Source organism: Poecile atricapillus, chromosome Z (assembly GCF_030490865.1).
Source record: "Poecile atricapillus isolate bPoeAtr1 chromosome Z, bPoeAtr1.hap1, whole genome shotgun sequence".
Classification (NCBI taxonomy): domain Eukaryota; kingdom Metazoa; phylum Chordata; class Aves; order Passeriformes; family Paridae; genus Poecile; species Poecile atricapillus.
Genome location: NC_081289.1, coordinates 86,572,968 through 86,600,130, shown reverse-complemented (window position 1 = coordinate 86,600,130; position 27,163 = coordinate 86,572,968). Strand labels below are relative to the sequence as shown.

The window sequence follows — 27,163 nt, the reverse complement described above, 5'->3', positions numbered from 1 at the left end:
AATTTAGCAGAGGGAATCCCTCATGGTAACCTGGTGGCAACGGACTTTACATCAATAATAAAGGAGCAGACTCTCACAAACCCCAATTCCCCCCCCGCAAGCAGGACTCGTTTTAAGTCTAAACAGATGAGTGAAGGATGGGAAGAGAATGAGAATAGGCACAGAATGTTCCCTCTCAGGGAGGTGCCAACCACCCCAGGAGTGATTGGGTTCGTGAATGTACCCCTTAACTCAGGGGATGTGCGAGCGTTTAAGAAAGAGATGGGACGATTGTTAGATGATCCGTTTGGAGTGGCTGAGAGATTGGATGAATTTTTAGGTAGTAGTATTTATACATATGAGGATCTCATGGCTATCCTGAGATCCCTGTTTAGTCAAGAAGAAAGAGAAATTATTAAACAAGCTGGTATCAGAGACTGGGAGCGGCGAAACCCTCAGGGAACGCCAGGCGATCAGAAATGGCCGAGCGTAAGCCCGAGTTGGAACGCCCAAACAGAGGATGGCAGGAGAAGTATGAATGATTTGAGAAATATCATTGTGCAAGGAATAAGGAAAGCGGTTCCCCGAGGCCAAAATATTAGTAAGGTGTTTGGGGAATGCCAAGGAAAGGAAGAATCACCCACCAAATGGTTGGAGAAGTTGCGACGAAGTATGCAGATTTACTCTGGGACTGATCCTAGCTCTCCGGTGGGGGAAGTGTTACTCAAAACCCAATTTGTGGCAAAATCATGGGAGGATATTCGAAAGAAATTAGAAAAGATTGAAGGGTGGCAGGAGAAAAGTCTCCAAGAGCTTCTAAGGGAAGCTCAAAAGATTTACATGAGGAGAGAGGATGAGAAACAGAAACTCCAGGCCAAAATACTAGTGGCCGCAGTAAAGGAGGCTCAAAAGCAGGAACAGGCACAAGGCAAGTTTAAAACAGCGCCGAAAAAGCCGCAAGAGTCTCAAAAGGATGGCTCCGCCCCGCGGAAGGATCCCCCAGAATGTTTCTACTGTAAGAAAGTAGGACACATCCAGCGGAACTGCCGTCAGAAATTAAAAGATGAACAAGTATTTCAAGAAGATTAGGGAAGTCTTGGGCTCTTTCAGATGGGGATGGTAACAGCAAAAGAGCCCTTGATAAAATTAAAAGTAGGTCCCCATCGCCAAGAAATAGAATTTTTGGTTGACACGGGAGCTGAGAGAAGCACCCTGCAGAAATTACCCAGGGGATGCGTGGCAAGTAAAGAAAAAGTAGTTGTAATCGGTGCTAAGGGAGATCCCTTCAAAGTTTCTGTAATAAAAGATGTGGAAATTGAGTCTCAAAATAAGATATGTCTAGGAAATTTATTATTAGTAGAAGAAGCTGATTACAATTTATTGGGAAGAGATATGATTGTTGCATTAGGTATAAACATTGTTGTAAAGAATTCTGAATTAGTAATAAAGATATTCCATTTGACTCCAAAAGATGAAAGGGAAATTGATCCCAAAGTATGGCATTCGAAAGGGGAGGTGGGGAAATTAGATATTACCCCCATCAAAATTGAAATAGAAAACCCAGAGGATCCGATAAGGATCAAACAATATCCCATCCCGATAGAAGGGAGAAGGGGTTTGAAATTAGTAATTGATGACCTCCTTAGAGGGGGTACCCTCGAACCCTGCATGTCCCAACATAACACCCCCATCCTGGCAGTAAAGAAAGCGGATGGGAGCTTCCGACTGGTTCAGGATCTCAGGGCAGTAAATGCTAGAACCCGAACCAGGTTTCCGGTGGTGGCAAATCCTTATACTTTACTTAACAGACTCTCACCTGAGGATGTATGGTACAGTGTAATTGATCTAAAAGATGCATTCTGGACTTGTCCTTTGGATGAAGGGAGTAGGAATTTCTTTGCCTTTCAGTGGGAGGATCCTGACACGAACAGAAATCAACAGTTAAGGTGGACGGTCCTCCCCCAGGGATTCGTAGAATCACCAAACTTATTTGGACAGGCATTGGAGCAATTACTTACTGAATTCATTCCGGAGGAAAGGACAAAGCTATTACAATACGTAGACGATTTATTAATTGCCGGGACAACAGAAGAACAGGTGAAAAAGAGTACAATTTCGTTGTTGAATTTTCTGGGAAAAAAGGGTTTGAAGGTATCAAAATCCAAACTGCAATTCACAGAGCCCAAGGTAAAATACCTTGGACATTGGATATCTCAGGGGAAAAAGAGATTGGACCCTGACAGAGTGGCCGGGATCCTCGTGCTCCCGGCCCCAAAAACAAAAAGACAAATCAGGCAATTTTTAGGGCTCCTGGGATATTGCAGACAGTGGATTGAAGGATTCAGTGAAAAAGTAAAATTTTTGTATGAAAGATTAAACACTGACAGATTGAAATGGACAATGCAAGATGAAACAAAATTTCAAGAATTAAAGAATGCCCTCATAACAGCTCCGGTATTAACCTTACCGGACACAAATAAAGAATTTCAGCTGTTTGTGGATGTAAGCGGACAAACAGCACAGGGAGTCCTGACCCAGGAATGGGCAGGGAAAAGAAAGCCTGTAGGATTTTTGTCAAAAATCCTAGACCCAGTCAGTCGAGGCTGGCCTACTTGCCTGCAAGCAATTGTGGCAGTAGCCTTACTGGTTGGTGAAGCCAAAAAGGTAACTTTTGGAGCCCCTGTGACAGTATTTACCCCACATGATGTAAGAAATATCTTACAACAAAAAGCAGAAAAATGGTTAACTGATTCCAGGCTTCTGAAGTATGAAGCCATGTTAATCAGCTCACCAGACTTGGAACTGAAAACAACTGCTGCACAGAATCCAGCACAATTTCTGTTTGGGGAACCCACAGGAGAGTTACTTCATAATTGTATTGAGACAGTAGAACTGCAAACGAAAGTAAGGCCTGATCTAGAGGATCAGGAATTGGAATGAGGAGAAAAATGGTTCATTGATGGCTCCTCAAGAATGGTGGAAGGGAAACGAAAATCAGGTTATGCTATTATAGATGGCATAACGGGACAAATTATAGAATCAGGCCCTCTGAAAGCAAACTGGTCGGCACAGGCCTGCGAGCTGTTTGCTCTCTTAAGAGCACTTCAGGGCCTGAAAGGGAGAAGGGGGACCATTTTCACAGACTCAAGGTATGCATTTGGAGTAGTGCATACCTTTGGAAAAATATGGGAAGAGAGGGGGTTGATCAACACAAAAGGAAAAGATTTAATACATGAAGAAATAATCAGGCAAATTCTAGAAGCAGTCAGAGAGCCAAAAGAGATATCAGTTGTTCATGTAAGGGGACACCAAACGGGGTGGCAGTTCCATACAAGGGGAAACAATTTAGCGGACAAAGAAGCTAAACGAGCTGCTTTGTTGATGGTAAGTATTCCTGAGATAATTCCGGGAAAACCACCAGAAGTCTTCCTGCTTCCGTCCGAGAAGGAGCTGGAAGATTTCAAAAAGGTAGGAGGTTACCAAAGAGAAGGGAAATGGTGGTTACCCGACGGGAGGGAGCTAGTCCCGAAGGGGGTAGCGAAGGGAATACTTAAAAGGCTACACGAACAAACGCATTGGGGAACCAGGGCATTGGCGGAACAATTTTTAAAATTTTTCGGGTGTAAAGGAATTTTCGAACTCGCAAAACAAGAGGTGCAGGGCTGTGTGATATGCCAGAAAGTAAATCGATCAAATTTTAAACAATCAAATTGGGGAGGTCGGCCACTCTCGTACCGACCGTTTGAAAGAATTCAAGTAGACTTCACGGAATTGCCAAAAATTGGTAGGAATAAATTCTTATTAGTGATAGTGGATAAGCTGACACATTGGGTGGAAGCTTTTCCCAGGACAAAAGCAACGGCTCAAACAGTATCTAAGATTCTACTTGAAGAAATAATTCCAAGATATGGGATCGTAGCCCATATCGACTCGGATCAAGGCACTCATTTTACCTCAAAAATTATTAAACAATTATCGGAAGCATTAGGAATTAGGTGGCAATATCACACTCCCTGGCATCCTCAAAGTTCGGGACAGGTAGAAAGAATGAATCAGACTCTAAAATCACAACTATCAAAATTAATTATTGAAACAAAAATGCCCTGGACCAAATGTCTCCCCTTGGCACTGCTGAATATCAGAACGATGCCACATTCTGAAACAGGCTTGTCCCCGTTCGAGATGCTATATGGAATGCCATATAAGCACGGGATGCCGGTGGCACATCCCCGAATTGAGGATGTGCAACTGCAACCCTATCTCATTTCTATAAATAAAAACTTACAGGAATTAAGGAAAAGAGGACTGATTCCTCAGAGCACCCCTCTCGGATTCCCCATCCACAAAATCCAACCAGGAGATCGGGTCCTGATCAAGACGTGGAGGGAGATCCCCCTGAGCCCTCATTGGGAAGGCCCGTTCCTCGTCCTTCTGACAACAAACACCGCTGTGCGAACGGCCGAGAAAGTTGGACTCACTCCTCTCGAGTGAAGAAAATCACAGATCACGGTTCAACCGAGTGGGAAGTTACTACCCCCCCAGGAGATTTGAAGATCAAACTCCGGCGACAACACAAATGAGTGGAGATCGGATAAGTTGTGTCAATGTTGATTGTTATTGCTTTCCTTTTATCCATTTTAAATGTGCTTATTGTAAACAAATTTGGGTTGCTCACTGTTTGATGGGACGTAAACCAAGAGGTTTATGTACAAAGTGTTTTGAAAAGGAATTACAGCAGACAGACAGATTCTTAATACTTGCTACCAAGGTGGGCCTGCTGGAACCTGACTCTCCTGAGTGGTTCCTGTTTTACCGAAACGGTCTAGGAGGTCAACTTGACTGCAAGGCAGAACCCTTAGTAGTCGAGTGCCGGCGAACAATAAAAGTTCCATGCAGATTTGACACGGTTAAAGCGTCCCAGTGGGCGGTCTTTAAGCGAAGATTTGCCATCAGAACATCAAGGGCCCCTGAAGATAGTCTTTGCTGCCGAGAAGATGGTTTACCCTGCCGTATGCTTATATACGGGCGAAGGGCAAGGCAGAGGGATGAAGTGGTGGGGAATCCTGATGTTCCTGAGCCTAGTCATGTGCTCGACCAAGGGGTTAGACCCTGAGGTGCCCCCGGGGATGAACCCCACGGGGAAGTGTGAGCAGTGTCAAACTGCCACAAGAACCGAGACACTAGCCGTTTGTCCTCCAGAGCTGCACGAAAAAATATGCTGGCTAAATGACACCCGATTAAAATTGTACAAATTAAAAGAGAAAATTTGGTGTTCCAATCCGGGAGCAAGTATTACAGAAAATCAAATTCGGAACTGGGAGGAACAAAAAGTCAAATAAATCACCTCCGAACTAAAAAGGAACTAAAGGGGGTTCCCCCAATCTCGGTCTGCGGGCAGTGTAATAAGACTGTCTGGATTGGGGGAAGGAAACAATCTATTTTTGTAGTATATCATCAAGTTAACCCTATTTGTTACAATAAAGTAACTGTAAAACCGTGTTCCATAGGGGGGAATGTACTGAGAAGGAAGAAACTTGACACATGAGACAAAACAGCCCTTCTCTCTAAATTAATAATATTAGAGGAAGAGAAAAGAAAGTGAAAATGCATTAAAAGCCTTAGAGGAATTTGAAAGCAAACACATGTTGTCAACAGAAATTAATGATTAGGTGACAGATAAAGAAAAAGGTGAAAAAAAAAGATAAGAAGAAATACTCTTCTTCCAAAAAGAAATTGGTTTTTAAATAACGAATTTTTAAATGTGATAAATTATTAAGTGGGGGACTGTAATAAATTATTGTTTGTATTAAAAATTCGAAAGTTATAACTAAGACAAATGTGTTTGCAATGACATAAAAATATGAAATGTAAAAAGCCTCTCCTTGGGGGGGGGAACGGGATTCTCTCCGGAAAACCACCGATTGCCACCCACACCCAGATAACGAACTCAGGCAGGCCCATCAACTCGGACAAACAGACAGGACACGGATCATCAAGACGACAATGGAGCTGACTCGGGGAAAATTACCTGCCTCCGGACCCGAGCAACGCCCTGCAGATTCCTGTAGGGAACAATCTGATCGACAAAAGAAAGACAGGCCCCAAAAGATAGGCCTTGCCAGACCTGAACATCCCGGTGTTGAAAAAGCAATCATTGGAAACAAAGGGGAAGGCTCCGTCGAGATTTCCATCAGCACCAACCCCGGATCACATCACTTCATCCTTGATAACTCAGAATTAAAATACATACAGAGTCTCTTTGCATATGAGGAGACTCTGTCCGGACTCAAGTCAGGTCTATTCTTCCAAGCCAGGAAATCTATTCACCGAGCAATCAAGAACACTTGGTGAATGGAGCCTGCTTGGAATTTTTAGCCTGAGGACTTAAAAATCCTATAAAACCCCAAGCCTGAGAGCGCTCAGACGTGGATTTGGGAAACCTACACCTCGGGTGTAGGCCCTGTCCACCCAGCGCTGCGCTGACCATTTTTATTGTGGTTTTTCTCTCTGTTTTTTTTTTATGTTGTTTATTAATAAATTTCTCTTTGATTTTATCCCAAATTTGCCTTTGCATTTATAACAGTCTGCAAGAAGCATATTTCCAAGAAACCTCCGTCCAATAAGATTATAATGATATGCACTCAGGAATATTTGTCTGCAAGAGAGGTGCATTCCAAGGGACCCCCAAAAGGCCTGAAAACATATACAAAGCACCCTGGGACAATTGCAGTTTGTGAAGCATGGTGAAGTGGTGCTAGCAAGCCCCTCCCTGCCTCACCCGACACTGTTCGCCCAGTTCAGCGCCGATCTGACTTTTGCTTCTGGTTTTTACGATTGTATTTTGATTCTAGAATAAATTCTTCAAGGAATCAGCACACATTAAAACACACTGTTTAGCCTGGGATTTGAAGTTGTTTCTCAGTTCATCTTTAAAAAGGCCTAAAGAAGTCTCCTATGAATGGTTTCTCTCCCTGGCAAGTTCAGTTGCGGCCCCGAATCCCCCTCAGCATTCCCAAGGCAGCGGCAGGAGCCGGGCGCTCACTCGGAGCCCTGTGCTGTCAGGAGAGCGCGGCACAGAGCGAGCCGCTCCCGCCCGGGCTGCCCACAGGCCCGGAGAGCCGGCCGGGCCCCACAGCTCCTCTGGCATCGGTTCCGCTCCCCCCGGCGCTGCCTGGGGCCCGGTGCCACCGCTCTCCCGGCGGGGCTGTCTGTGTTCCCAGCTCCGATGGAGGCGGTGTTGGGCCGTGGCCCCTCATCTCGGGGTGCTCAGCGCCGCCTGAGCCGTGCCCGTGCAGCGGGACCTCAACCCCTCGGCACCACCATCCCGGCACAGCGGCTGGCCCTGGGTGCCCCTGGGCCATTGCAGCCCCGAGCCGGACTGCCCCAGGAGGGACCCCGGGAGGGACCCCATCCCCTGCGTGCCTCAGAAGAGACTCCAGCCCCACTGCGTGCAGCAGGAGGGACACAAAGCACCAGCAGGCTGATGGGAGCCCACAGCCCTCTCCACAACTGCACTAAGAATGCAAATCCCCCCTCATGTACCTCAGGAGAGACCCCCATCACCCTGCACACCTTGGGAAAGATTCCAAACCCCCTGCACGCCTCACACAGGATTCCAAATCCCTTGCATGACTTACAGGGAACCCCAGTGCCCTCCGTATCTTGGAGGGAACCTAAAATATCCCTGTGTGTCACACAAGGGAACACAGCCCTGCCGTGCACCTTATGGAGCACTCCAAAGCCCCCACGGGCCTTACAGGGAAGCCCAGCCCAGCTACACCAAGTGTTTTCACCTGGAAATCAAGTGTAGCTGCAGCTGGGTTCTTGTGCTCCAGTGCTGTTCATCAGCCCCACTGGGGCCCACAGCTACGTGGCCCTTCCCTTCCCTTCTGGCCCTTGCCCAGAGGAGCAGAGCCTGTGCAGCACCCTGCAGGATTGCTGATGGCCCACCAGTTAGGACCTATCAAGGGTGTGTTAATTAGGGAGAAACTTTGTTTTTCCTGCTGACATTGCTGGTAAGACTGCATCCCTGGAGATGCTCTTGATGGTTCACTCTTTTCCTGGGCATGCCAGTGGAGGAGGTCCAGGCCCAGGTAATGCCACTGAAGGAAAAGTGCCCTCAGCCCTGGGACGCTCAGCATGGGCTCCCCGAGCCCTCAGGACCCCACCGCTGGTCATGGCAGCTCCAGCCTGGCTCCTGCCTGCCCACACCGGGGTCAGCCCCGCCTGCTCCTGGACATGGAGCTCAGCCAGGGCTGGTGCTGTGTGGGCTTTGCTGGCGGTACCACACAGACACTGGGGTAACAGCTCCATCTCTTTATTGGAACAGATGAAGGGGCCATCACCTACACTGGCAGATGGGCCTCACCTTCAGTGCTGGTTAGAGGGCAGGGCCAGGGGGCTCAGGGGCAGAGGAAGCACCATGTTGGTCTCAGCTGGGGCACGGAGGGTGCTGGGCTGGTCCTGGGGTCTCTACAAAAACTAAGGAATGGGCTAGGCTGGGGCAGAGGAAGATCAAAAGAGGGACTGAAGGCACCTTGGGGATACCCATGGGGAGAAGATCTACAGGGTTATAGGTAGATTCCTCCTTTTCTGGAATGCCTGCTCTGGGGTCCTCTTCTCAGAGCTCTTGAGAGAGCTGCCCAGGCCCTTATTACTGAAGAGGAGCTGCTCAGGCTGTCCGGGTGTGTAGGGCAGGCACTGTCCTTCAGCTGCATTCCAGAAGTGCTCCTGTGAAGAGAGGAGGCGGCTGAGGCCCCCAGCTGCCACTGGCACAAAGGAACCCTCCTGCCCAGCGGGGCCCAGAGCCGCCAAGGCTCCCCAGCACGGCTGAAGCTGCTGGCACACCTCGGCCCAGCTGGACAGCTGCCCCTCAAGGCCCCGACAGGCAGGGGATGGCTCTGGGCAGGGTCCCTGGCCAGGAGCAGGCCCCAGAGCGTGTCTGCCTTTCAAGGCCAATCTCTTCCCCTCTCTTCTTCCTTCCTGCCTTGCTTTGCCTCTGCCTGCTGCTCCTGGGGCTGCTCTTGGCTGGGCAGCCTCAGTGGCAGCCAGCACTGGCTGCAGCCCGAGTGGGCTCCCCAGGACAAGGCCCCACAGTTAAGAGACCACTGAAAGCCCTGGGCAGCTGCAGAACTCTCAGCAGAGTTATTTGGACAGCTACTGACTACTCACAAGTCCACAGCAGCCTCAGTGAGAATGTTTTCTGTCTGCAATAGACTTTCAAAGGAGCTGTTTAAGGGAAAGATGAACAAAACACTCACCGTTTTCTCTTGCAGGCATACCAGATTCCAAAGCAGAATGAAGACAATATGAAGATAAGCTCCAAAGAAAGCAGGCCTGCTGTCATCCCTAGCAAACAGAGTGTTCCCCGACAGGAACCCCTTTCAATGCCCTTCTGAGAATCAGGAATGTGTGTTGTGCCAGTTGCATCTGTGGAAGCAATGGGCAGTGTGAGTCTGTGCCGTGCTCCGCTGCTGAGCTGGCAGCATGGTGGGTATGGCCCGGCCGTTCTCTGTTTCCCCCAGAGCTGGGGCCTGCGGGCACCTTGCTGCCCCTTGGCACAGGCTGTGCCACCCGGCAAAGCCCAGAAGGCCGGGAGCAGAGCCCGGGGGCAGCGCAGCTGCTTGGCCAGTGGCTCCTTCCAGGGACTCAGGCCAAAGCCATCCCTGAACAGCCACTGCCACCCCTGCCACTCCCTGCTCCGTCACACCTCCCTGAGCCCAAGGGGACAGAGCCAGGCCCTGCCAGCAGCCAGGGCAGGCCCTGCCCAGTTGGCAGGAGGGGCTGGCTGTGGCCCTGGGCTCACAGCAGGGCGCCCACTGAGGGCCGCTCCTGTGCCTTGGGCCTCTGGGTGCTCAGGGCCAGCTCCGGGAGCAGCTGCAGCAGGAGAGATGTTGGTGAACGAGACCCGTTTCCCAGGGGCTGGGAATGAGCTCCAGAGGCCTCAGACCTGAGGCACCTCTAGCTTTGGCTATTGCCAGGCCGTGCAAGGACCAGCCCTGGGAGGAGAGCTGCTGCCACACGTCCCCACCGAGGGCTGAGCCCAGCACAGCAATTACCTCCTGTGTCTGGGCCTGTGCCTGGCATCGCCTTCTTTCCTGCAGCAGAGGCTGCCAATGAGCCACTGCTTTGTCCAGGAAGTGCCTCCTTGTACTTAGCCTTTTGGTCCATCACTTGAGAAAGAAGAGGGACAGCTGGATCAGATGGAAACATTCTCCATTGGAGAGGTAGCATCTTCAACTAGTAGCGCTTGTCAAATTCACAGGTAAAGATCAGGAAAATGCCCAGGCTGTTGGGGCTTGGACCAGAGCACACCCTCCTCCAAACAGCTGCCCCTCCTGATCTGCCCAGAGACCAGGCAATTGCACGGGATCTCAGGGTGTGCATGGCCTGAGATGCACTTTGGGCTCCCTGTCGGCTGATGCTAATGCATGAAAGCAGCAGTGGGGCTGCGAGGCTGCCATGGATCCCTTCCTGCCGTGCTGAACACGGCTTGTCCAGATGTACAGAGAAAGCCTGCAGCTGCTGAGTCTCAGGAGGAGGCCGAGGGACATAGACCCACCTTGTCCTCCCTGCAGTACTTTCTCTGTTTTTCTCAGGAGATCATTTCATTCTAGAGACTTTTTAGTTCCAGTATCTTGTGTCTATCTTTTTGGGGGACCTTAACAGAAAGTATTTCAATTTTCCCAGGAACGGATCCCACAAAACCAGTGCTCAGCCTGTGGGGTCAGCAGGAACACACCACTTACCCCTGTGATGGGAGTCAGGCTTGGGTGCAGCAACCAACCCAGGAGCTGGGAAAGTCCTCCCTGCAGACACACCTGTAACTAAACAGCCACAGAAGCTTTTCTCATCTCTGCTGATCTGCACGGGCAGCACTGAGCTGCAGGAGTGGTGAGAGGATTGCGCAGGCCGAGGGCACACACGTGCCACAGTGACACAGCTCTGTCCTGGCGCCTGCAGCGATGCCGCCCTGGCCAAGCTTTGGGCTCTGAGCTGGCAGCTCTCCCAGGGGGATATGCCTTGACCTACCCTCACCACCTCCCAGAGCCTCAGTCCTGGGTGTGGGTCGAGAAGCTGCATCACCTTCACCAAGAGGCTTGGCTGCAATGACAGGAAGGACAGAACAGCTACCATGGCACTGTAGGAGATCCTCAGGTCTACCAAAGGAGCCGTGCAAAGCACAGCCCTGGGCCACAGCCCTGGGCCTGGCCCCTTCCCTCTCTGCTCTTCTCCGTGGCTGCACAGAGCACATGGAAGGAGACACTGGCATTGCACATGGGAAGAAGATTGACAGCTAAATGCTCCTTCCTCCCACTGACAGTGATCCTGTGGAATCACTCAGGGCTCAAGAAGGGAGTGGGGTAAGCTTTCCAGAATCCATCACCCCTGAGATTATGTTAAGGGGAATGGCACATGGCTGAGCTCTTGCCACCTTGACACTGATTATTCTCTAGATAAAAAGGGGAATTGAGAACTTGCCTCCAACATCCTCCAAGAATCTCAAGCCATCTTCCACCAGGGCTTCCAGATAATCCATATCACTATCCCAATCTACAACAGAGTGCACATGAGAACCATTTTCAGTGCACTCTGGCATCCCCTTCTGCCTTAGGGAGCTGGGCACTGCAAGGGGGTCGGGTAACGCCATGGGAGCCAGATGTCAATGGACGTGGCCAAAGCTGCAGAGGGGCCAGGGGAGCTGTGGGCTGGCTCCTGATCACTCTCCACCCTCTTTCCATGCCCTGTGCAACATGCCTGGAGAGGAAAGTGGGGCAGCCCAGGGCTCCTGGGAGCTCTCTCCCCTCCCACAGAGGAAACCCTCCTTAAAGCCTTGGGGAAAACAGCAGTCAGCAGTGCCACAAATATCCCTTCCCCACCCCATCCATCCTGCCCTCCCTCTGCTGGGACAGTTCCTGCAGCCCAAGGGGCAAGAGCCAGGAACTCTCAGGATGCAGTGGAGCCTTGCCCTCCCCCTCTGCCCATTCCCTTCCATGGGCACCCCTTTGCAGCCACTGCCAGGTTATGGGATGTGTCTCCCATGGAGGGACCCCAGCAGGACTGCTCAGTAGCCAAGTGTCCTGAGCCTGCTGGGGATAATTCCTCTGGGCTGTGCCAGTCTTGTCTGGGCTGGGCCTGCACTGCCAAGAAGCAGTGATGGCAGCTCAAGCCTCAGCAGGGCTCAGGCTCAGAAGCACAGCAATTACCTCCTATGACTGTGCCTGGCATGGCCTCCCTTCCTGCGGCAGAGGCTGCCAATGAGCCACTGCTTCCTCCGGGAAACGCCACCTTCAGCACAGCCTCTTCATCCACTTCTGCAGAAAGGAAGAGGCAGAGCTGAATCAGATGGAATCATTTCCCGTTGGGGTGGTGGCATCTTACGGAGGCAATGCTTGTCAAAGGCATGGTTAAGGATCAGGAAAATGTCCAGGCTCTTGGGACTGGGCCAAAGCACTTCCTCCTCCAAACAGCAGCATCTCCTGATGTACCCAGAGATTAGGAAATTGCAGGAGATATCAGGGTGTGCATGGGCTGTGGAGCACTTGAGGCTCTCTGTCAGCTGATGCCAAATGCCTTCCCTCAGAGGCTGGGGAGAAGCTGCAGCCAGGCCAGGCTGGGAAACAGCCCTGCAGGCCATGAAAGCAGCAGTGGGGCTGCGAGGCTGCCATGGATCCCTTCCCGCTGTGCTGGACACAGTGTGTCCAGATGTGCAGAAAAAGCCCATGGCTGCTGAGTCTCAGGAGGAGGCTGAGGGACATGGACGCACCAGGCCCTTTCTGCAGTTCCTCCACAATTTGTTTCCAGATGTCGTTTGACTGCAGGGATTCCTTCTCTCCTGTACGTTTGTCCTTCTCTCTTGGAGGACCTCAACAGAAAATATTTCCATTTCCCAGTGGATCCCACAAAACCAGTGCTTTTCTTGTGGGCTCAGCAGGGAGACACTACTCACCCCTGCGATGGAAGTGGGGCTTCTGCACACCAGTCAGCAAAGGAGCTGGGAAAGTCCTCTCTACAGACACACCTGTAACTCAACAGCCACAGAAGCCTCTGTCACCTGGTTCCTGCCAGGTTGTCAATGATTATTCCTCCATGGGCCACTGAGAACATACCTGCAGGCGTCCCAGAGGGCTTCAAACCTTTATGCAGCCAAGCTAATGGAGAAGCCTTCCCAGGAACCTTATCTGGAAGGGAGCACAGATGAGAACCTTCTTCAGGGTGTGCTGGCATCCCCTTCTGCCTTACGGAACTGGGCACTGCAAGGGGGTCAGGTAAGGCCGTGGGAGCCAGGTGTCAATGGACAAGGCCAAAGCTGCAGAGGGGCCAGGGGAGCTGTGGGCTGGCTCCTGGTCGCTCTCAATACCCTTTCCATGCTCTGTGCAACATCCCTGAAGGGCAGACACTGTCGAGCAGCAGCGATGGCAGCTCAAGCCTCAGCAGAGCTCAGGCCCAGAGGCCCAGCAATTACCTTGTGTGACTGTGCCTGGCATGGCCTCCCTTCCTGCAGCAGAGTCTGACACAGAATCACTGATTCCTTCAGAAAATGTTTCCTGCTGCACAGGCTCTCGTTTCATTTCTGGAGAATGGAAGAGAGACAACTGGTTCAGATGGAGCTCTTCTTCCTTGCAGATGTGCCATCTTCAGGAGGCAATATTTATGAAAGGCACCGATAAGGATCAGCAAACAGGCAGGATTTCAGGACCGTCCCAGGTTGGTCCCTTCTCCAAACAGCCCCTAGACCTGATCTACGCGGAGACGGGGAAATTGCAGGGCACTCAGGGTGTGCATGGCCTGTGGTGCACTTGGGGCTCCCTGTCAGCTGATGCCAAATGCCTTCCTGCAGAGGCTGGGGAGAAGCTGCAGCCAGGCCAGGCTGGGAAACAGCCTTGCATGGCATGAAAGCAGCAGTGGGGCTGCAAGGCTGCCATGGATCCCTTCCCACTGTGCCAGGCATGTGTGTCCAGATGTGCAGAGAAAGCCCCCGGCTGCTGAGTCTCAGGAGAAGGGTGAGGGACATGGACCCACCTTGTGCTCCCTGCTGCATTTCCTTCAGCATTTGCCGTAGGAGCTCAGATCGTTTCAGGGATTTCTTGTCTGCTGTATTTTGGGTCTTCTGTCTTGGAGGACCTTAGGAAAGGAAGTATTTCAACTTCCCAGCAATGGATCCCACAAAACCAGTGCTCAGCCTGTGGGGTCAGCAGGGACACACCACTTACCCCTGCGATGGGAGTCAGGCTTGGGTGCAGCAACCAACCCAGGAGCTGGAAAAGTCCTCTCTACAGACACACCTGTAACTAAACAGCCACAGAAGCTTCTCTCATCTCTGCTGATCTGCACGGGCAGCACTGAGCTGCAGGAGTGGTGAGAGGATTGCGCAGGCCGAGGGCACACACGTGCCACAGTGACACAGCTCTGTCCTGGCGCCTGCAGCGATGCCGCCCTGGCCAAGCTTTGGGCTCTGAGCTGGCAGCTCTCCCAGGGGGATATGCCTTGACCTACCCTCACCACCTCCCAGAGCCTCAGTCCTGGGTGTGGGTCGAGAAGCTGCATCACCTTCACCAAGAGGCTTGGCTGCAACGACAGGAAGGACAGAACAGCTACCATGGCACTGTAGGAGATCCTCAGGTCTACCAAAGGAGCCGTGCAAAGCACAGCCCTGGGCCACAGCCCTGGGCCTGGCCCCTTCCCTCTCTGCTCTTCTCCGTGGCTGCACAGAGCACATGGAAGGAGACACTGGCATTGCACATGGGAAGAAGATTGACAGCTCCTTCCTCCCACTGACAGTGATCCTGTGGAATCACTCAGGGCTCAAGAAGGGAGTGGGGTAAGCTTTCCAGAATCCATCACCCCTGAGATTATGTTAAGGGGAATGGCACATGGCTGAGCTCTTGCCACCTTGACACTGGTTATTCTGGCAGGAAATTGTATTGAGTTGTATTGAGAACTTGCCTCCGACATCCTCCAAGAATTTCAAGCCGTCATTCATCAAGACTTCCGGATAATCCATGTCATGATTCCCATCTAGAAGGGAGCGCAGATCAGAGCCATGTCCATGGTGTGCTGGGATCCCCTTGTGCTTTAGGAAACTGGGCACTGCAAGGGGTTTGGGGAAGGCCGTGGCAGGCAGATGTCAATGGACATGGCCAAAGCTGCAGGGGGGCCTGGGGAGCTCTGGGCTGGCTCTGGTCACTCTCCACCCCCTTTGCAGGCCCAGTGCAACATCCCTGGAGGGGTGGCTCCAGCAGCCCAGGGCCCCTGGGGACTCTCTCCCTCCCACAGAGGAGGAAACCCTCTCTTAAGCTCTGGGGAAAACTATCCTCAACACTTCCCAGGGTGAAGGAAGCGCTGTCGGGGGAAAGGGAAGCCAGGCCGCGGGCTCACCTGCTCCCTGTGCTCGCCAGGGAGCAGCCTGGGCAGCCCTGTCAGGCAGGGCCACTGCCAGGAGGAGCAGGAGGAAGAGGCGCAGAGGAAAGGCCATGGTGCCTTGCCCTCTGCCGGTCCTCCAACTCTTGCTGCCACCAATGTCCTCAAACCGCTGTCCCAGTGTCAGCACTGCTGCCACCACCACTGCTGCTGTAGCCGCTGCTGCCACAACAGTTGTAGTCAAGGACTGACTGCTCCGTCCTTGTGGTGCTGTGCAGCCACAGGGCTGTGGGACCTCTGTGACCTCAGATCCTGCCGTGACCTCAACCTGTGTGACCCCAGAGCCTGCTGTGACCTCATGGCCTTGGCTGTACCCCCTGAGTGTACTCCCATCTGACTGCCCTGATTGCAAATCTTATACTTCATCTATGGGCCATTGCTAAACAAAACCGTGGTTTTGCCTGCTGACACTGCTGGTCAGGTGTCGCTAGAGGACACAAACTATAGAGCGAGGGTTCCAATCACACAGTGCAAGCAGAGGTTTTTCAGGAAGCAAAAAGCCTTTATTTTGGGGTTTTTCAACTGCTGGTCACAGCAGCCTCTGCCTGGTTCCTGATCTGACTTTTACTTGTTGCCTTTTTGTATTTTGATTATACAATACAGTTGTATTTTGATTATAGAATAAATTCTTTTTTTTTAATCCAGTTGGCTACTCATTTATAACAGATTGGTGACGCCAACATGATGCAACTTTGGGTTTTGTGACTATCACTCTCCAATCACACCCAAATTTCCAAAACATTAAAACACCCCAAAGGGAGGGTTTTAGATCACCAAATAATTGGAAGAGTTTGTATCAGCAGAGAAGGAAAAAGATCTACTGAAGTAGTGGGATATACTCCTTGTATATTCACTTTAGCAATAAATTCAAATAGTAATACCAAAGTGTGGCAACCAGAAACCCCCACTGGATACTGGAGTCAAACGAAAAAGACAAATAGTGAATGGAATGACCAAATTAAATTATGCTGGCACAAAAGCCCTGGAGCTAATCCTTAGTGAGCCTTAAAAGGCTTCAAGAATTACTGGGAGAAACCAGAAACTGTAAATGCCCAAGGGAAAGCACCTAAGAGAATATAGTGGAAATGTGGGAAAAAGGCATACAGTGAATTACCACGCAGGTGGAAAGGATCCTGTGCTCTGAAAATGATTGGACCCTCCTTTTTTGTGCTACCAAATTCTGCAAGCAAGCTGTTAAGGAGCACCCCTATATGAGACCCTAGACAGAGGAAAGAGAGAGCTGAATCTTGAGTTTCCAAAACCAGGAGGGAATCAGAAGTGGGAGAAGATGAGTGGCCTGCAGAAAGAATAATAGCTTACTGCGGTCCAGCAACTTGGGCTCAAGGTGGGAGCTGGGGATATTGGACCCCAATTTACCTATTAAACCGACTAATAAGACTTCAAGCCATGGTAGAAATCGTATCAAATCATACTTCTGATGCTCTCGAGTTATTAGCTAAACAACATTCACAAATGTGAGCATTCATGTATCAAAACCGAATCGCTTTAGACTACTTGTTAGCAGAAGGGGTGATAGTAAAAGGTTTTAAAATCATAGAAAATTTGGGGACTTAGAAAGAAAGTTAAGCTTGGGAAGCCCTGGGAAAAGGAGGCCCTGAGAAATGTTAGGCCTTGTGCTTGCTAAAGATAGGGTGAAACTGCACTTGTGTAATCAGTATATGATAAATGATATAATTGTTAGATGTGATTAGATAGAATTATTGTTTAAAGAATCATGAGCATCTGTGTTAGGGGGTTGAGGGGGTTCATGAGAAATCCATGTTTGGGTAAAAACAATGCATACAGTAGAACACTGTAAGTTTAATAATTAATATGTAAGATGTGTAACGATAGAGTGTAAAACATGTTCAGTTCAAAACCAAGTCGGGGCAGATTTGGGTATGTGTACCCCTGACACCCAGAGCTCTTAATAAAGCACCTTCATATAATCATTTGCGATTATGTGTGTTCCTGAACGCTAACAGGGGGAGTCTGCAGACAGTTCAATCAATCCAAATGCTGTGTAGAAATAGCATTGACTATGACTATGGAGAAAGCATAAGAAGCCTTGCAGCAGAAATTAAGGAAGTGGGACATGTACCAGTTCAAAAATGGAATTCTATCCTTCAAGCTTCTTGGTGGGATCAATTGTTTGGAGGGGGAGCTTGGTGGAAAAAAATTAGGATTTTTAATATGATGTTCAAGAATGGGGCTATTATTTCAGCCTTGTCTCATACCATGTTTTATCCCACTAATCCGTTCTGTTGTCCAAAGCATGCCAATAGCAGCAATGACATTGATCCTGACTTAGCTACAGTAAAATCTGGCCAATCCAAGAGAACATCCAAAATAACTAAAATAATGGAATTGAAAGAAAATAGAAAGGGCAGAGCTGCTGAAGCTCTGGCCAGATTTGAAGCTCAAACACAATTAAAATGAATTTTAACAGATAACAAGAAAAAGCATGAAAAAAGGTATTTTACAAGTAGCATTAAGCTACTATACAGTCAAAATATCACTCAGGATACAATAGGCACTTGCACTGATATAGAATGGAGCATCCAAATAAAAACAATCGAATAGCAGAATAACCAATCTTATGAAAAATTATTAATTGGATATGCTGATTAGCAGTATAGAAAAAGTAGTTGTTAAGTCTTGTAAATACTGATGATGAAATTAAAGAACTTTATCAAAATTTATCCTAAAAGCATGAGTTCATAAACAAATAAAGAAAGGTGGGGGACTGGGGAGGGGGGACGGTGATCCATAGCATGAATAAATTTGTGCTGAAGCTATAATCTTGTCTGATAAGAATCCCAGCATATTTCCAGGACGAGATTATAGTGATATGGAGCAAGGCCAACATGAATATTCGTCTGCAAGAAGCATATTTCCAAGAAACCTCCGTCCAATAAGATTATAATGGTATGCACTCAGGAATATTTGTCTGCAAGAGGTGCATTCCAAGGGACCCCCAAAAGGCCTGAAAACATATACAAAGCACCCTGGGACAATTGCAGTTTGTGAAGCATGGTGAAGTGGTGCTAGCAAGCCCCTCCCTGCCTCACCCGACACTGTTCGCCCAGTTCAGCGCCGATCTGACTTTTGCTTCTGGTTTTTACAATTGTATTTTGATTCTAGTATAATTCTTCTTTATTCATCAAATCCGCTACTCATTTATAACAGCCCTGAAGGCAGAGCGGGCATCTGTAGGGATGTGAACTCATTTCCCTTGTCCCAGCCGCGCTACACGCAGCAGAGCTCTTTCCTGGGTGTTGGTGCTCGCTGGAATGGCACCACGGGCCTGATGTGGAGTTACAAACAAAGCGTCTCCAAGGAATCAGCACACATTAAAACACACTGTTTAGCCTGGGATTTGAAGTTGTTTCTCAGTTCATCTTTAAAAAGGCCTAAAGAAGTCTCCTATGAATGGTTTCTCTCCCTGGCAAGTTCAGTTGCGGCCCCGAATCCCCCTCAGCATTCCCAAGGCAGCGGCAGGAGCCGGGCGCTCACTCGGAGCCCTGTGCTGTCAGGAGAGCGCGGCACAGAGCGAGCCGCTCCCGCCCGGGCTGCCCACAGGCCCGGAGAGCCGGCCGGGCCCCACAGCTCCTCTGGCATCGGTTCCGCTCCCCCCGGCGCTGCCTGGGGCCCGGTGCCACCGCTCTCCCGGCGGGGCTGTCTGTGTTCCCAGCTCCGATGGAGGCGGTGTTGGGCCGTGGCCCCTCATCTCGGGGTGCTCAGCGCCGCCTGAGCCGTGCCCGTGCAGCGGGACCTCAACCCCTCGGCACCACCATCCCGGCACAGCGGCTGGCCCTGGGTGCCCCTGGGCCATTGCAGCCCCGAGCCGGACTGCCCCAGGAGGGACCCCGGGAGGGACCCCATCCCCTGCGTGCCTCAGAAGAGACTCCAGCCCCACTGCGTGCAGCAGGAGGGACACAAAGCACCAGCAGGCTGATGGGAGCCCACAGCCCTCTCCACAACTGCACTAAGAATGCAAATCCCCCCTCATGTACCTCAGGAGAGACCCCCATCACCCTGCACACCTTGGGAAAGATTCCAAACCCCCTGCACGCCTCACACAGGATTCCAAATCCCTTGCATGACTTACAGGGAACCCCAGTGCCCTCCGTATCTTGGAGGGAACCTAAAATATCCCTGTGTGTCACACAAGGGAACACAGCCCTGCCGTGCACCTTATGGAGCACTCCAAAGCCCCCACGGGCCTTACAGGGAAGCCCAGCCCAGCTACACCAAGTGTTTTCACCTGGAAATCAAGTGTAGCTGCAGCTGGGTTCTTGTGCTCCAGTGCTGTTCATCAGCCCCACTGGGGCCCACAGCTACGTGGCCCTTCCCTTCCCTTCTGGCCCTTGCCCAGAGGAGCAGAGCCTGTGCAGCACCCTGCAGGATTGCTGATGGCCCACCAGTTAGGACCTATCAAGGGTGTGTTAATTAGGGAGAAACTTTGTTTTTCCTGCTGACATTGCTGGTAAGACTGCATCCGTGGAGATGCTCTTGATGGTTCACTCTTTTCCTGGGCATGCCAGTGGAGGAGGTCCAGGCCCAGGTAATGCCACTGAAGGAAAAGTGCCCTCAGCCCTGGGATGCTCAGCATGGGCTCCCCGAGCCCTCAGGACCCCACCGCTGGTCATGGCAGCTCCAGCCTGGCTCCTGCCTGCCCACACCGGGGTCAGCCCCGCCTGCTCCTGGACATGGAGCTCAGCCAGGGCTGGTGCTGTGTGGGCTTTGCTGGCGGTACCACACAGACACTGGGGTAACAGCTCCATCTCTTTATTGGAACAGATGAAGGGGCCATCACCTACACTGGCAGATGGGCTCACCTTCAGTGCTGGTTAGAGGGCAGGGCCAGGGGGCTCAGGGGCAGAGGAAGCACCATGTTGGTCTCAGCTGGGGCACGGAGGGTGCTGGGCTGGTCCTGGGGTCTCTACAAAAACTAAGGAATGGGCTAGGCTGGGGCAGAGGAAGATCAAAAGAGGGACTGAAGGCACCTTGGGGATACCCATGGGGAGAAGATCTACAGGGTTATAGGTAGATTCCTCCTTTTCTGGAATGCCTGCTCTGGGGTCCTCTTCTCAGAGCTCTTGAGAGAGCTGCCCAGGCCCTTATTACTGAAGAGGAGCTGCTCAGGCTGTCCGGGTGTGTAGGGCAGGCACTGTCCTTCAGCTGCATTCCAGAAGTGCTCCTGTGAAGAGAGGAGGCGGCTGAGGCCCCCAGCTGCCACTGGCACAAAGGAACCCTCCTGCCCAGCGGGGCCCAGAGCCGCCAAGGCTCCCCAGCACGGCTGAAGCTGCTGGCACACCTCGGCCCAGCTGGACAGCTGCCCCTCAAGGCCCCGACAGGCAGGGGATGGCTCTGGGCAGGGTCCCTGGCCAGGAGCAGGCCCCAGAGCGTGTCTGCCTTTCAAGGCCAATCTCTTCCCCTCTCTTCTTCCTTCCTGCCTTGCTTTGCCTCTGCCTGCTGCTCCTGGGGCTGCTCTTGGCTGGGCAGCCTCAGTGGCAGCCAGCACTGGCTGCAGCCCGAGTGGGCTCCCCAGGACAAGGCCCCACAGTTAAGAGACCAGTGAAAGCCCTGGGCAGCTGCAGAACTCTCAGCAGAGTTATTTGGACAGCTACTGACTACTCACAAGTCCACAGCAGCCTCAGTGAGAATGTTTTCTGTCTGCAATAGACTTTCAAAGGAGCTGTTTAAGGGAAAGATGAACAAAACACTCACCGTTTTCTCTTGCAGGCATACCAGATTCCAAAGCAGAATGAAGACAATATGAAGATAAGCTCCAAAGAAAGCAGGCCTGCTGTCATCCCTAGCAAACAGAGTGTTCCCTGACAGGAACCCCTTTCAATGCCCTTCTGAGAATCAGGAATGTGTGTTGTGCCAGTTGCATCTGTGGAAGCAATGGGCAGTGTGAGTCTGTGCCGTGCTCCGCTGCTGAGCTGGCAGCATGGTGGGTATGGCCCGGCCGTTCTCTGTTTCCCCCAGAGCTGGGGCCTGCGGGCACCTTGCTGCCCCTTGGCACAGGCTGTGCCACCCGGCAAAGCCCAGAAGGCCGGGAGCAGAGCCCGGGGGCAGCGCAGCTGCTTGGCCAGTGGCTCCTTCCAGGGACTCAGGCCAAAGCCATCCCTGAACAGCCACTGCCACCCCTGCCACTCCCTGCTCCGTCACACCTCCCTGAGCCCAAGGGGACAGAGCCAGGCCCTGCCAGCAGCCAGGGCAGGCCCTGCCCAGTTGGCAGGAGGGGCTGGCTGTGGCCCTGGGCTCACAGCAGGGCGCCCACTGAGGGCCGCTCCTGTGCCTTGGGCCTCTGGGTGCTCAGGGCCAGCTCCGGGAGCAGCTGCAGCAGGAGAGATGTTGGTGAACGAGACCCGTTTCCCAGGGGCTGGGAATGAGCTCCAGAGGCCTCAGACCTGAGGCACCTCTAGCTTTGGCTATTGCCAGGCCGTGCAAGGACCAGCCCTGGGAGGAGAGCTGCTGCCACACGTCCCCACCGAGGGCTGAGCCCAGCACAGCAATTACCTCCTGTGTCTGGGCCTGTGCCTGGCATCGCCTTCTTTCCTGCAGCAGAGGCTGCCAATGAGCCACTGCTTTGTCCAGGAAGTGCCTCCTTGTACTTAGCCTTTTGGTCCATCACTTGAGAAAGAAGAGGGACAGCTGGATCAGATGGAAACATTCTCCATTGGAGAGGTAGCATCTTCAACCAGTAGCGCTTGTCAAATTCACAGGTAAAGATCAGGAAAATGCCCAGGCTGTTGGGCCTTGTACCAGAGCACACCCTCCTCCAAACAGCTGCCCCTCCTGATCTGCCCAGAGACCAGGCAATTGCACGGGATCTCAGGGTGTGCATGGCCTGAGATGCACTTTGGGCTCCCTGTCGGCTGATGCTAATGCATGAAAGCAGCAGTGGGGCTGCGAGGCTGCCATGGATCCCTTCCTGCCGTGCTGAACACGGCTTGTCCAGATGTACAGAGAAAGCCTGCAGCTGCTGAGTCTCAGGAGGAGGCCGAGGGACATAGACCCACCTTGTCCTCCCTGCAGTACTTTCTCTGTTTTTCTCAGGAGATCATTTCATTCTAGAGACTTTTTAGTTCCAGTATCTTGTGTCTATCTTTTTGGGGGACCTTAACAGAAAGTATTTCAATTTTCCCAGGAACGGATCCCACAAAACCAGTGCTCAGCCTGTGGGGTCAGCAGGAACACACCACTTACCCCTGTGATGGGAGTCAGGCTTGGGTGCAGCAACCAACCCAGGAGCTGGGAAAGTCCTCCCTGCAGACACACCTGTAACTAAACAGCCACAGAAGCTTTTCTCATCTCTGCTGATCTGCACGGGCAGCACTGAGCTGCAGGAGTGGTGAGAGGATTGCGCAGGCCGAGGGCACACACGTGCCACAGTGACACAGCTCTGTCCTGGCGCCTGCAGCGATGCCACCCTGGCCAAGCTTTGGGCTCTGAGCTGGCAGCTCTCCCAGGGGGATATGCCTTGACCTACCCTCACCACCTCCCAGAGCCTCAGTCCTGGGTGTGGGTCGAGAAGCTGCATCACCTTCACCAAGAGGCTTGGCTGCAATGACAGGAAGGACAGAACAGCTACCATGGCACTGTAGGAGATCCTCAGGTCTACCAAAGGAGCCGTGCAAAGCACAGCCCTGGGCCACAGCCCTGGGCCTGGCCCCTTCCCTCTCTGCTCTTCTCCGTGGCTGCACAGAGCACATGGAAGGAGACACTGGCATTGCACATGGGAAGAAGATTGACAGCTAAATGCTCCTTCCTCCCACTGACAGTGATCCTGTGGAATCACTCAGGGCTCAAGAAGGGAGTGGGGTAAGCTTTCCAGAATCCATCACCCCTGAGATTATGTTAAGGGGAATGGCACATGGCTGAGCTCTTGCCACCTTGACACTGATTATTCTCTAGATAAAAAGGGGAATTGAGAACTTGCCTCCAACATCCTCCAAGAATCTCAAGCCATCTTCCACCAGGGCTTCCAGATAATCCATATCACTATCCCAATCTACAACAGAGTGCACATGAGAACCATTTTCAGTGCACTCTGGCATCCCCTTCTGCCTTAGGGAGCTGGGCACTGCAAGGGGGTCGGGTAACGCCATGGGAGCCAGATGTCAATGGACGTGGCCAAAGCTGCAGAGGGGCCAGGGGAGCTGTGGGCTGGCTCCTGATCACTCTCCACCCTCTTTCCATGCCCTGTGCAACATGCCTGGAGAGGAAAGTGGGGCAGCCCAGGGCTCCTGGGAGCTCTCTCCCCTCCCACAGAGGAAACCCTCCTTAAAGCCTTGGGGAAAACAGCAGTCAGCAGTGCCACAAATATCCCTTCCCCACCCCATCCATCCTGCCCTCCCTCTGCTGGGACAGTTCCTGCAGCCCAAGGGGCAAGAGCCAGGAACTCTCAGGATGCAGTGGAGCCTTGCCCTCCCCCTCTGCCCATTCCCTACCATGGGCACCCCTTTGCAGCCACTGCCAGGTTATGGGATGTGTCTCCCATGGAGGGACCCCAGCAGGACTGCTCAGTAGCCAAGTGTCCTGAGCCTGCTGGGGATAATTCCTCTGGGCTGTGCCAGTCTTGTCTGGGCTGGGCCTGCACTGCCAAGAAGCAGTGATGGCAGCTCAAGCCTCAGCAGGGCTCAGGCTCAGAAGCACAGCAATTACCTCCTATGACTGTGCCTGGCATGGCCTCCCTTCCTGCGGCAGAGGCTGCCAATGAGCCACTGCTTCCTCCGGGAAACGCCACCTTCAGCACAGCCTCTTCATCCACTTCTGCAGAAAGGAAGAGGCAGAGCTGAATCAGATGGAATCATTTCCCGTTGGGGTGGTGGCATCTTACGGAGGCAATGCTTGTCAAAGGCATGGTTAAGGATCAGGAAAATGTCCAGGCTCTTGGGACTGGGCCAAAGCACTTCCTCCTCCAAACAGCAGCATCTCCTGATGTACCCAGAGATTAGGAAATTGCAGGAGATATCAGGGTGTGCATGGGCTGTGGAGCACTTGAGGCTCTCTGTCAGCTGATGCCAAATGCCTTCCCTCAGAGGCTGGGGAGAAGCTGCAGCCAGGCCAGGCTGGGAAACAGCCCTGCAGGCCATGAAAGCAGCAGTGGGGCTGCGAGGCTGCCATGGATCCCTTCCCGCTGTGCTGGACACAGCGTGTCCAGATGTGCAGAAAAAGCCCATGGCTGCTGAGTCTCAGGAGGAGGCTGAGGGACATGGACCCACCAGGCCCTTTCTGCAGTTCCTCCACAATTTGTTTCCAGATGTCGTTTGACTGCAGGGATTCCTTCTCTCCTGTACGTTTGTCCTTCTCTCTCGGAGGACCTCAACAGAAAATATTTCCATTTCCCAGTGGATCCCACAAAACCAGTGCTCTTCTTGTGGGCTCAGCAGGGAGACACTACTCACCCCTGCGATGGAAGTGGGGCTTCTGCACACCAGTCAGCAAAGGAGCTGGGAAAGTCCTCTCTGCAGACACACCTGTAACTCAACAGCCACAGAAGCTTCTCTCATCTCTGCTGATCTGCACGGGCAGCACTGAGCTGCAGGAGTGGTGAGAGGATTGCGCAGGCCGAGGGCACACACGTGCCACAGTGACACAGCTCTGTCCTGGCGCCTGCAGCGATGCCGCCCTGGCCAAGCTTTGGGCTCTGAGCTGGCAGCTCTCCCAGGGGGATATGCCTTGACCTACCCTCACCACCTCCCAGAGCCTCAGTCCTGGGTGTGGGTCGAGAAGCTGCATCACCTTCACCAAGAGGCTTGGCTGCAACGACAGGAAGGACAGAACAGCTACCATGGCACTGTAGGAGATCCTCAGGTCTACCAAAGGAGCCGTGCAAAGCACAGCCCTGGGCCACAGCCCTGGGCCTGGCCCCTTCCCTCTCTGCTCTTCTCCGTGGCTGCACAGAGCACATGGAAGGAGACACTGGCATTGCACATGGGAAGAAGATTGACAGCTCCTTCCTCCCACTGACAGTGATCCTGTGGAATCACTCAGGGCTCAAGAAGGGAGTGGGGTAAGCTTTCCAGAATCCATCACCCCTGAGATTATGTTAAGGGGAATGGCACATGGCTGAGCTCTTGCCACCTTGACACTGGTTATTCTGGCAGGAAATTGTATTGAGTTGTATTGAGAACTTGCCTCCGACATCCTCCAAGAATTTCAAGCCGTCATTCATCAAGACTTCCGGATAATCCATGTCATGATTCCCATCTAGAAGGGAGCGCAGATCAGAGCCATGTCCATGGTGTGCTGGGATCCCCTTGTGCTTTAGGAAACTGGGCACTGCAAGGGGTTTGGGGAAGGCCGTGGCAGGCAGATGTCAATGGACATGGCCAAAGCTGCAGGGGGGCCTGGGGAGCTCTGGGCTGGCTCTGGTCACTCTCCACCCCCTTTGCAGGCCCAGTGCAACATCCCTGGAGGGGTGGCTCCAGCAGCCCAGGGCCCCTGGGGACTCTCTCCCTCCCACAGAGGAGGAAACCCTCTCTTAAGCTCTGGGGAAAACTATCCTCAACACTTCCCAGGGTGAAGGAAGCGCTGTCGGGGGAAAGGGAAGCCAGGCCGCGGGCTCACCTGCTCCCTGTGCTCGCCAGGGAGCAGCCTGGGCAGCCCTGTCAGGCAGGGCCACTGCCAGGAGGAGCAGGAGGAAGAGGCGCAGAGGAAAGGCCATGGTGCCTTGCCCTCTGCCGGTCCTCCAACTCTTGCTGCCACCAATGTCCTCAAACCGCTGTCCCAGTGTCAGCACTGCTGCCACCACCACTGTTGCTGTAGCCGCTGCTGCCACAACAGTTGTAGTCAAGGACTGACTGCTCCGTCCTTGTGGTGCTGTGCAGCCACAGGGCTGTGGGACCTCTGTGACCTCAGATCCTGCCGTGACCTCAACCTGTGTGACCCCAGAGCCTGCTGTGACCTCATGGCCTTGGCTGTACCCCCTGAGTGTACTCCCATCTGACTGCCCTGATTGCAAATCTTATACTTCATCTATGGGCCATTGCTAAACAAAACCGTGGTTTTGCCTGCTGACACTGCTGGTCAGGTGTCGCTAGAGGACACAAACTATAGAGCGAGGGTTCCAATCACACAGTGCAAGCAGAGGTTTTTCAGGAAGCAAAAAGCCTTTATTTTGGGGTTTTTCAACTGCTGGTCACAGCAGCCTCTGCCTGGTTCCTGATCTGACTTTTACTTGTTGCCTTTTTGTATTTTGATTATACAATACAGTTGTATTTTGATTATAGAATAAATTCTTTTTTTTTAATCCAGTTGGCTACTCATTTATAACAGATTGGTGACGCCAACATGATGCAACTTTGGGTTTTGTGACTATCACTCTCCAATCACACCCAAATTTCCAAAACATTAAAACACCCCAAAGGGAGGGTTTTAGATCACCAAATAATTGGAAGAGTTTGTATCAGCAGAGAAGGAAAAAGATCTACTGAAGTAGTGGGATATACTCCTTGTATATTCACTTTAGCAATAAATTCAAATAGTAATACCAAAGTGTGGCAACCAGAAACCCCCACTGGATACTGGAGTCAAACGAAAAAGACAAATAGTGAATGGAATGACCAAATTAAATTATGCTGGCACAAAAGCCCTGGAGCTAATCCTTAGTGAGCCTTAAAAGGCTTCAAGAATTACTGGGAGAAACCAGAAACTGTAAATGCCCAAGGGAAAGCACCTAAGAGAATATAGTGGAAATGTGGGAAAAAGGCATACAGTGAATTACCACGCAGGTGGAAAGGATCCT

At 52.0% G+C, this 27,163-nt stretch overlaps 1 protein-coding gene across 1 annotated transcript in view; it reads right to left on the bottom strand.

The window, feature by feature from the left end:
• The window catches only part of LOC131572617 (uncharacterized), a 75,989-nt gene that overhangs the window by 31,209 nt on the left and 17,617 nt on the right, over nucleotides 1-27,163 (bottom strand). The window contains exons 4-5 of the mRNA XM_058825866.1: nucleotides 25,555-25,626; nucleotides 23,354-23,425 (exon numbers count right to left, since the gene is read on the bottom strand). Coding sequence (XP_058681849.1) covers nucleotides 23,354-23,425; nucleotides 25,555-25,626 — 144 coding nt within the window. The remainder of the gene's footprint in view (nucleotides 1-23,353; nucleotides 23,426-25,554; nucleotides 25,627-27,163) is intronic.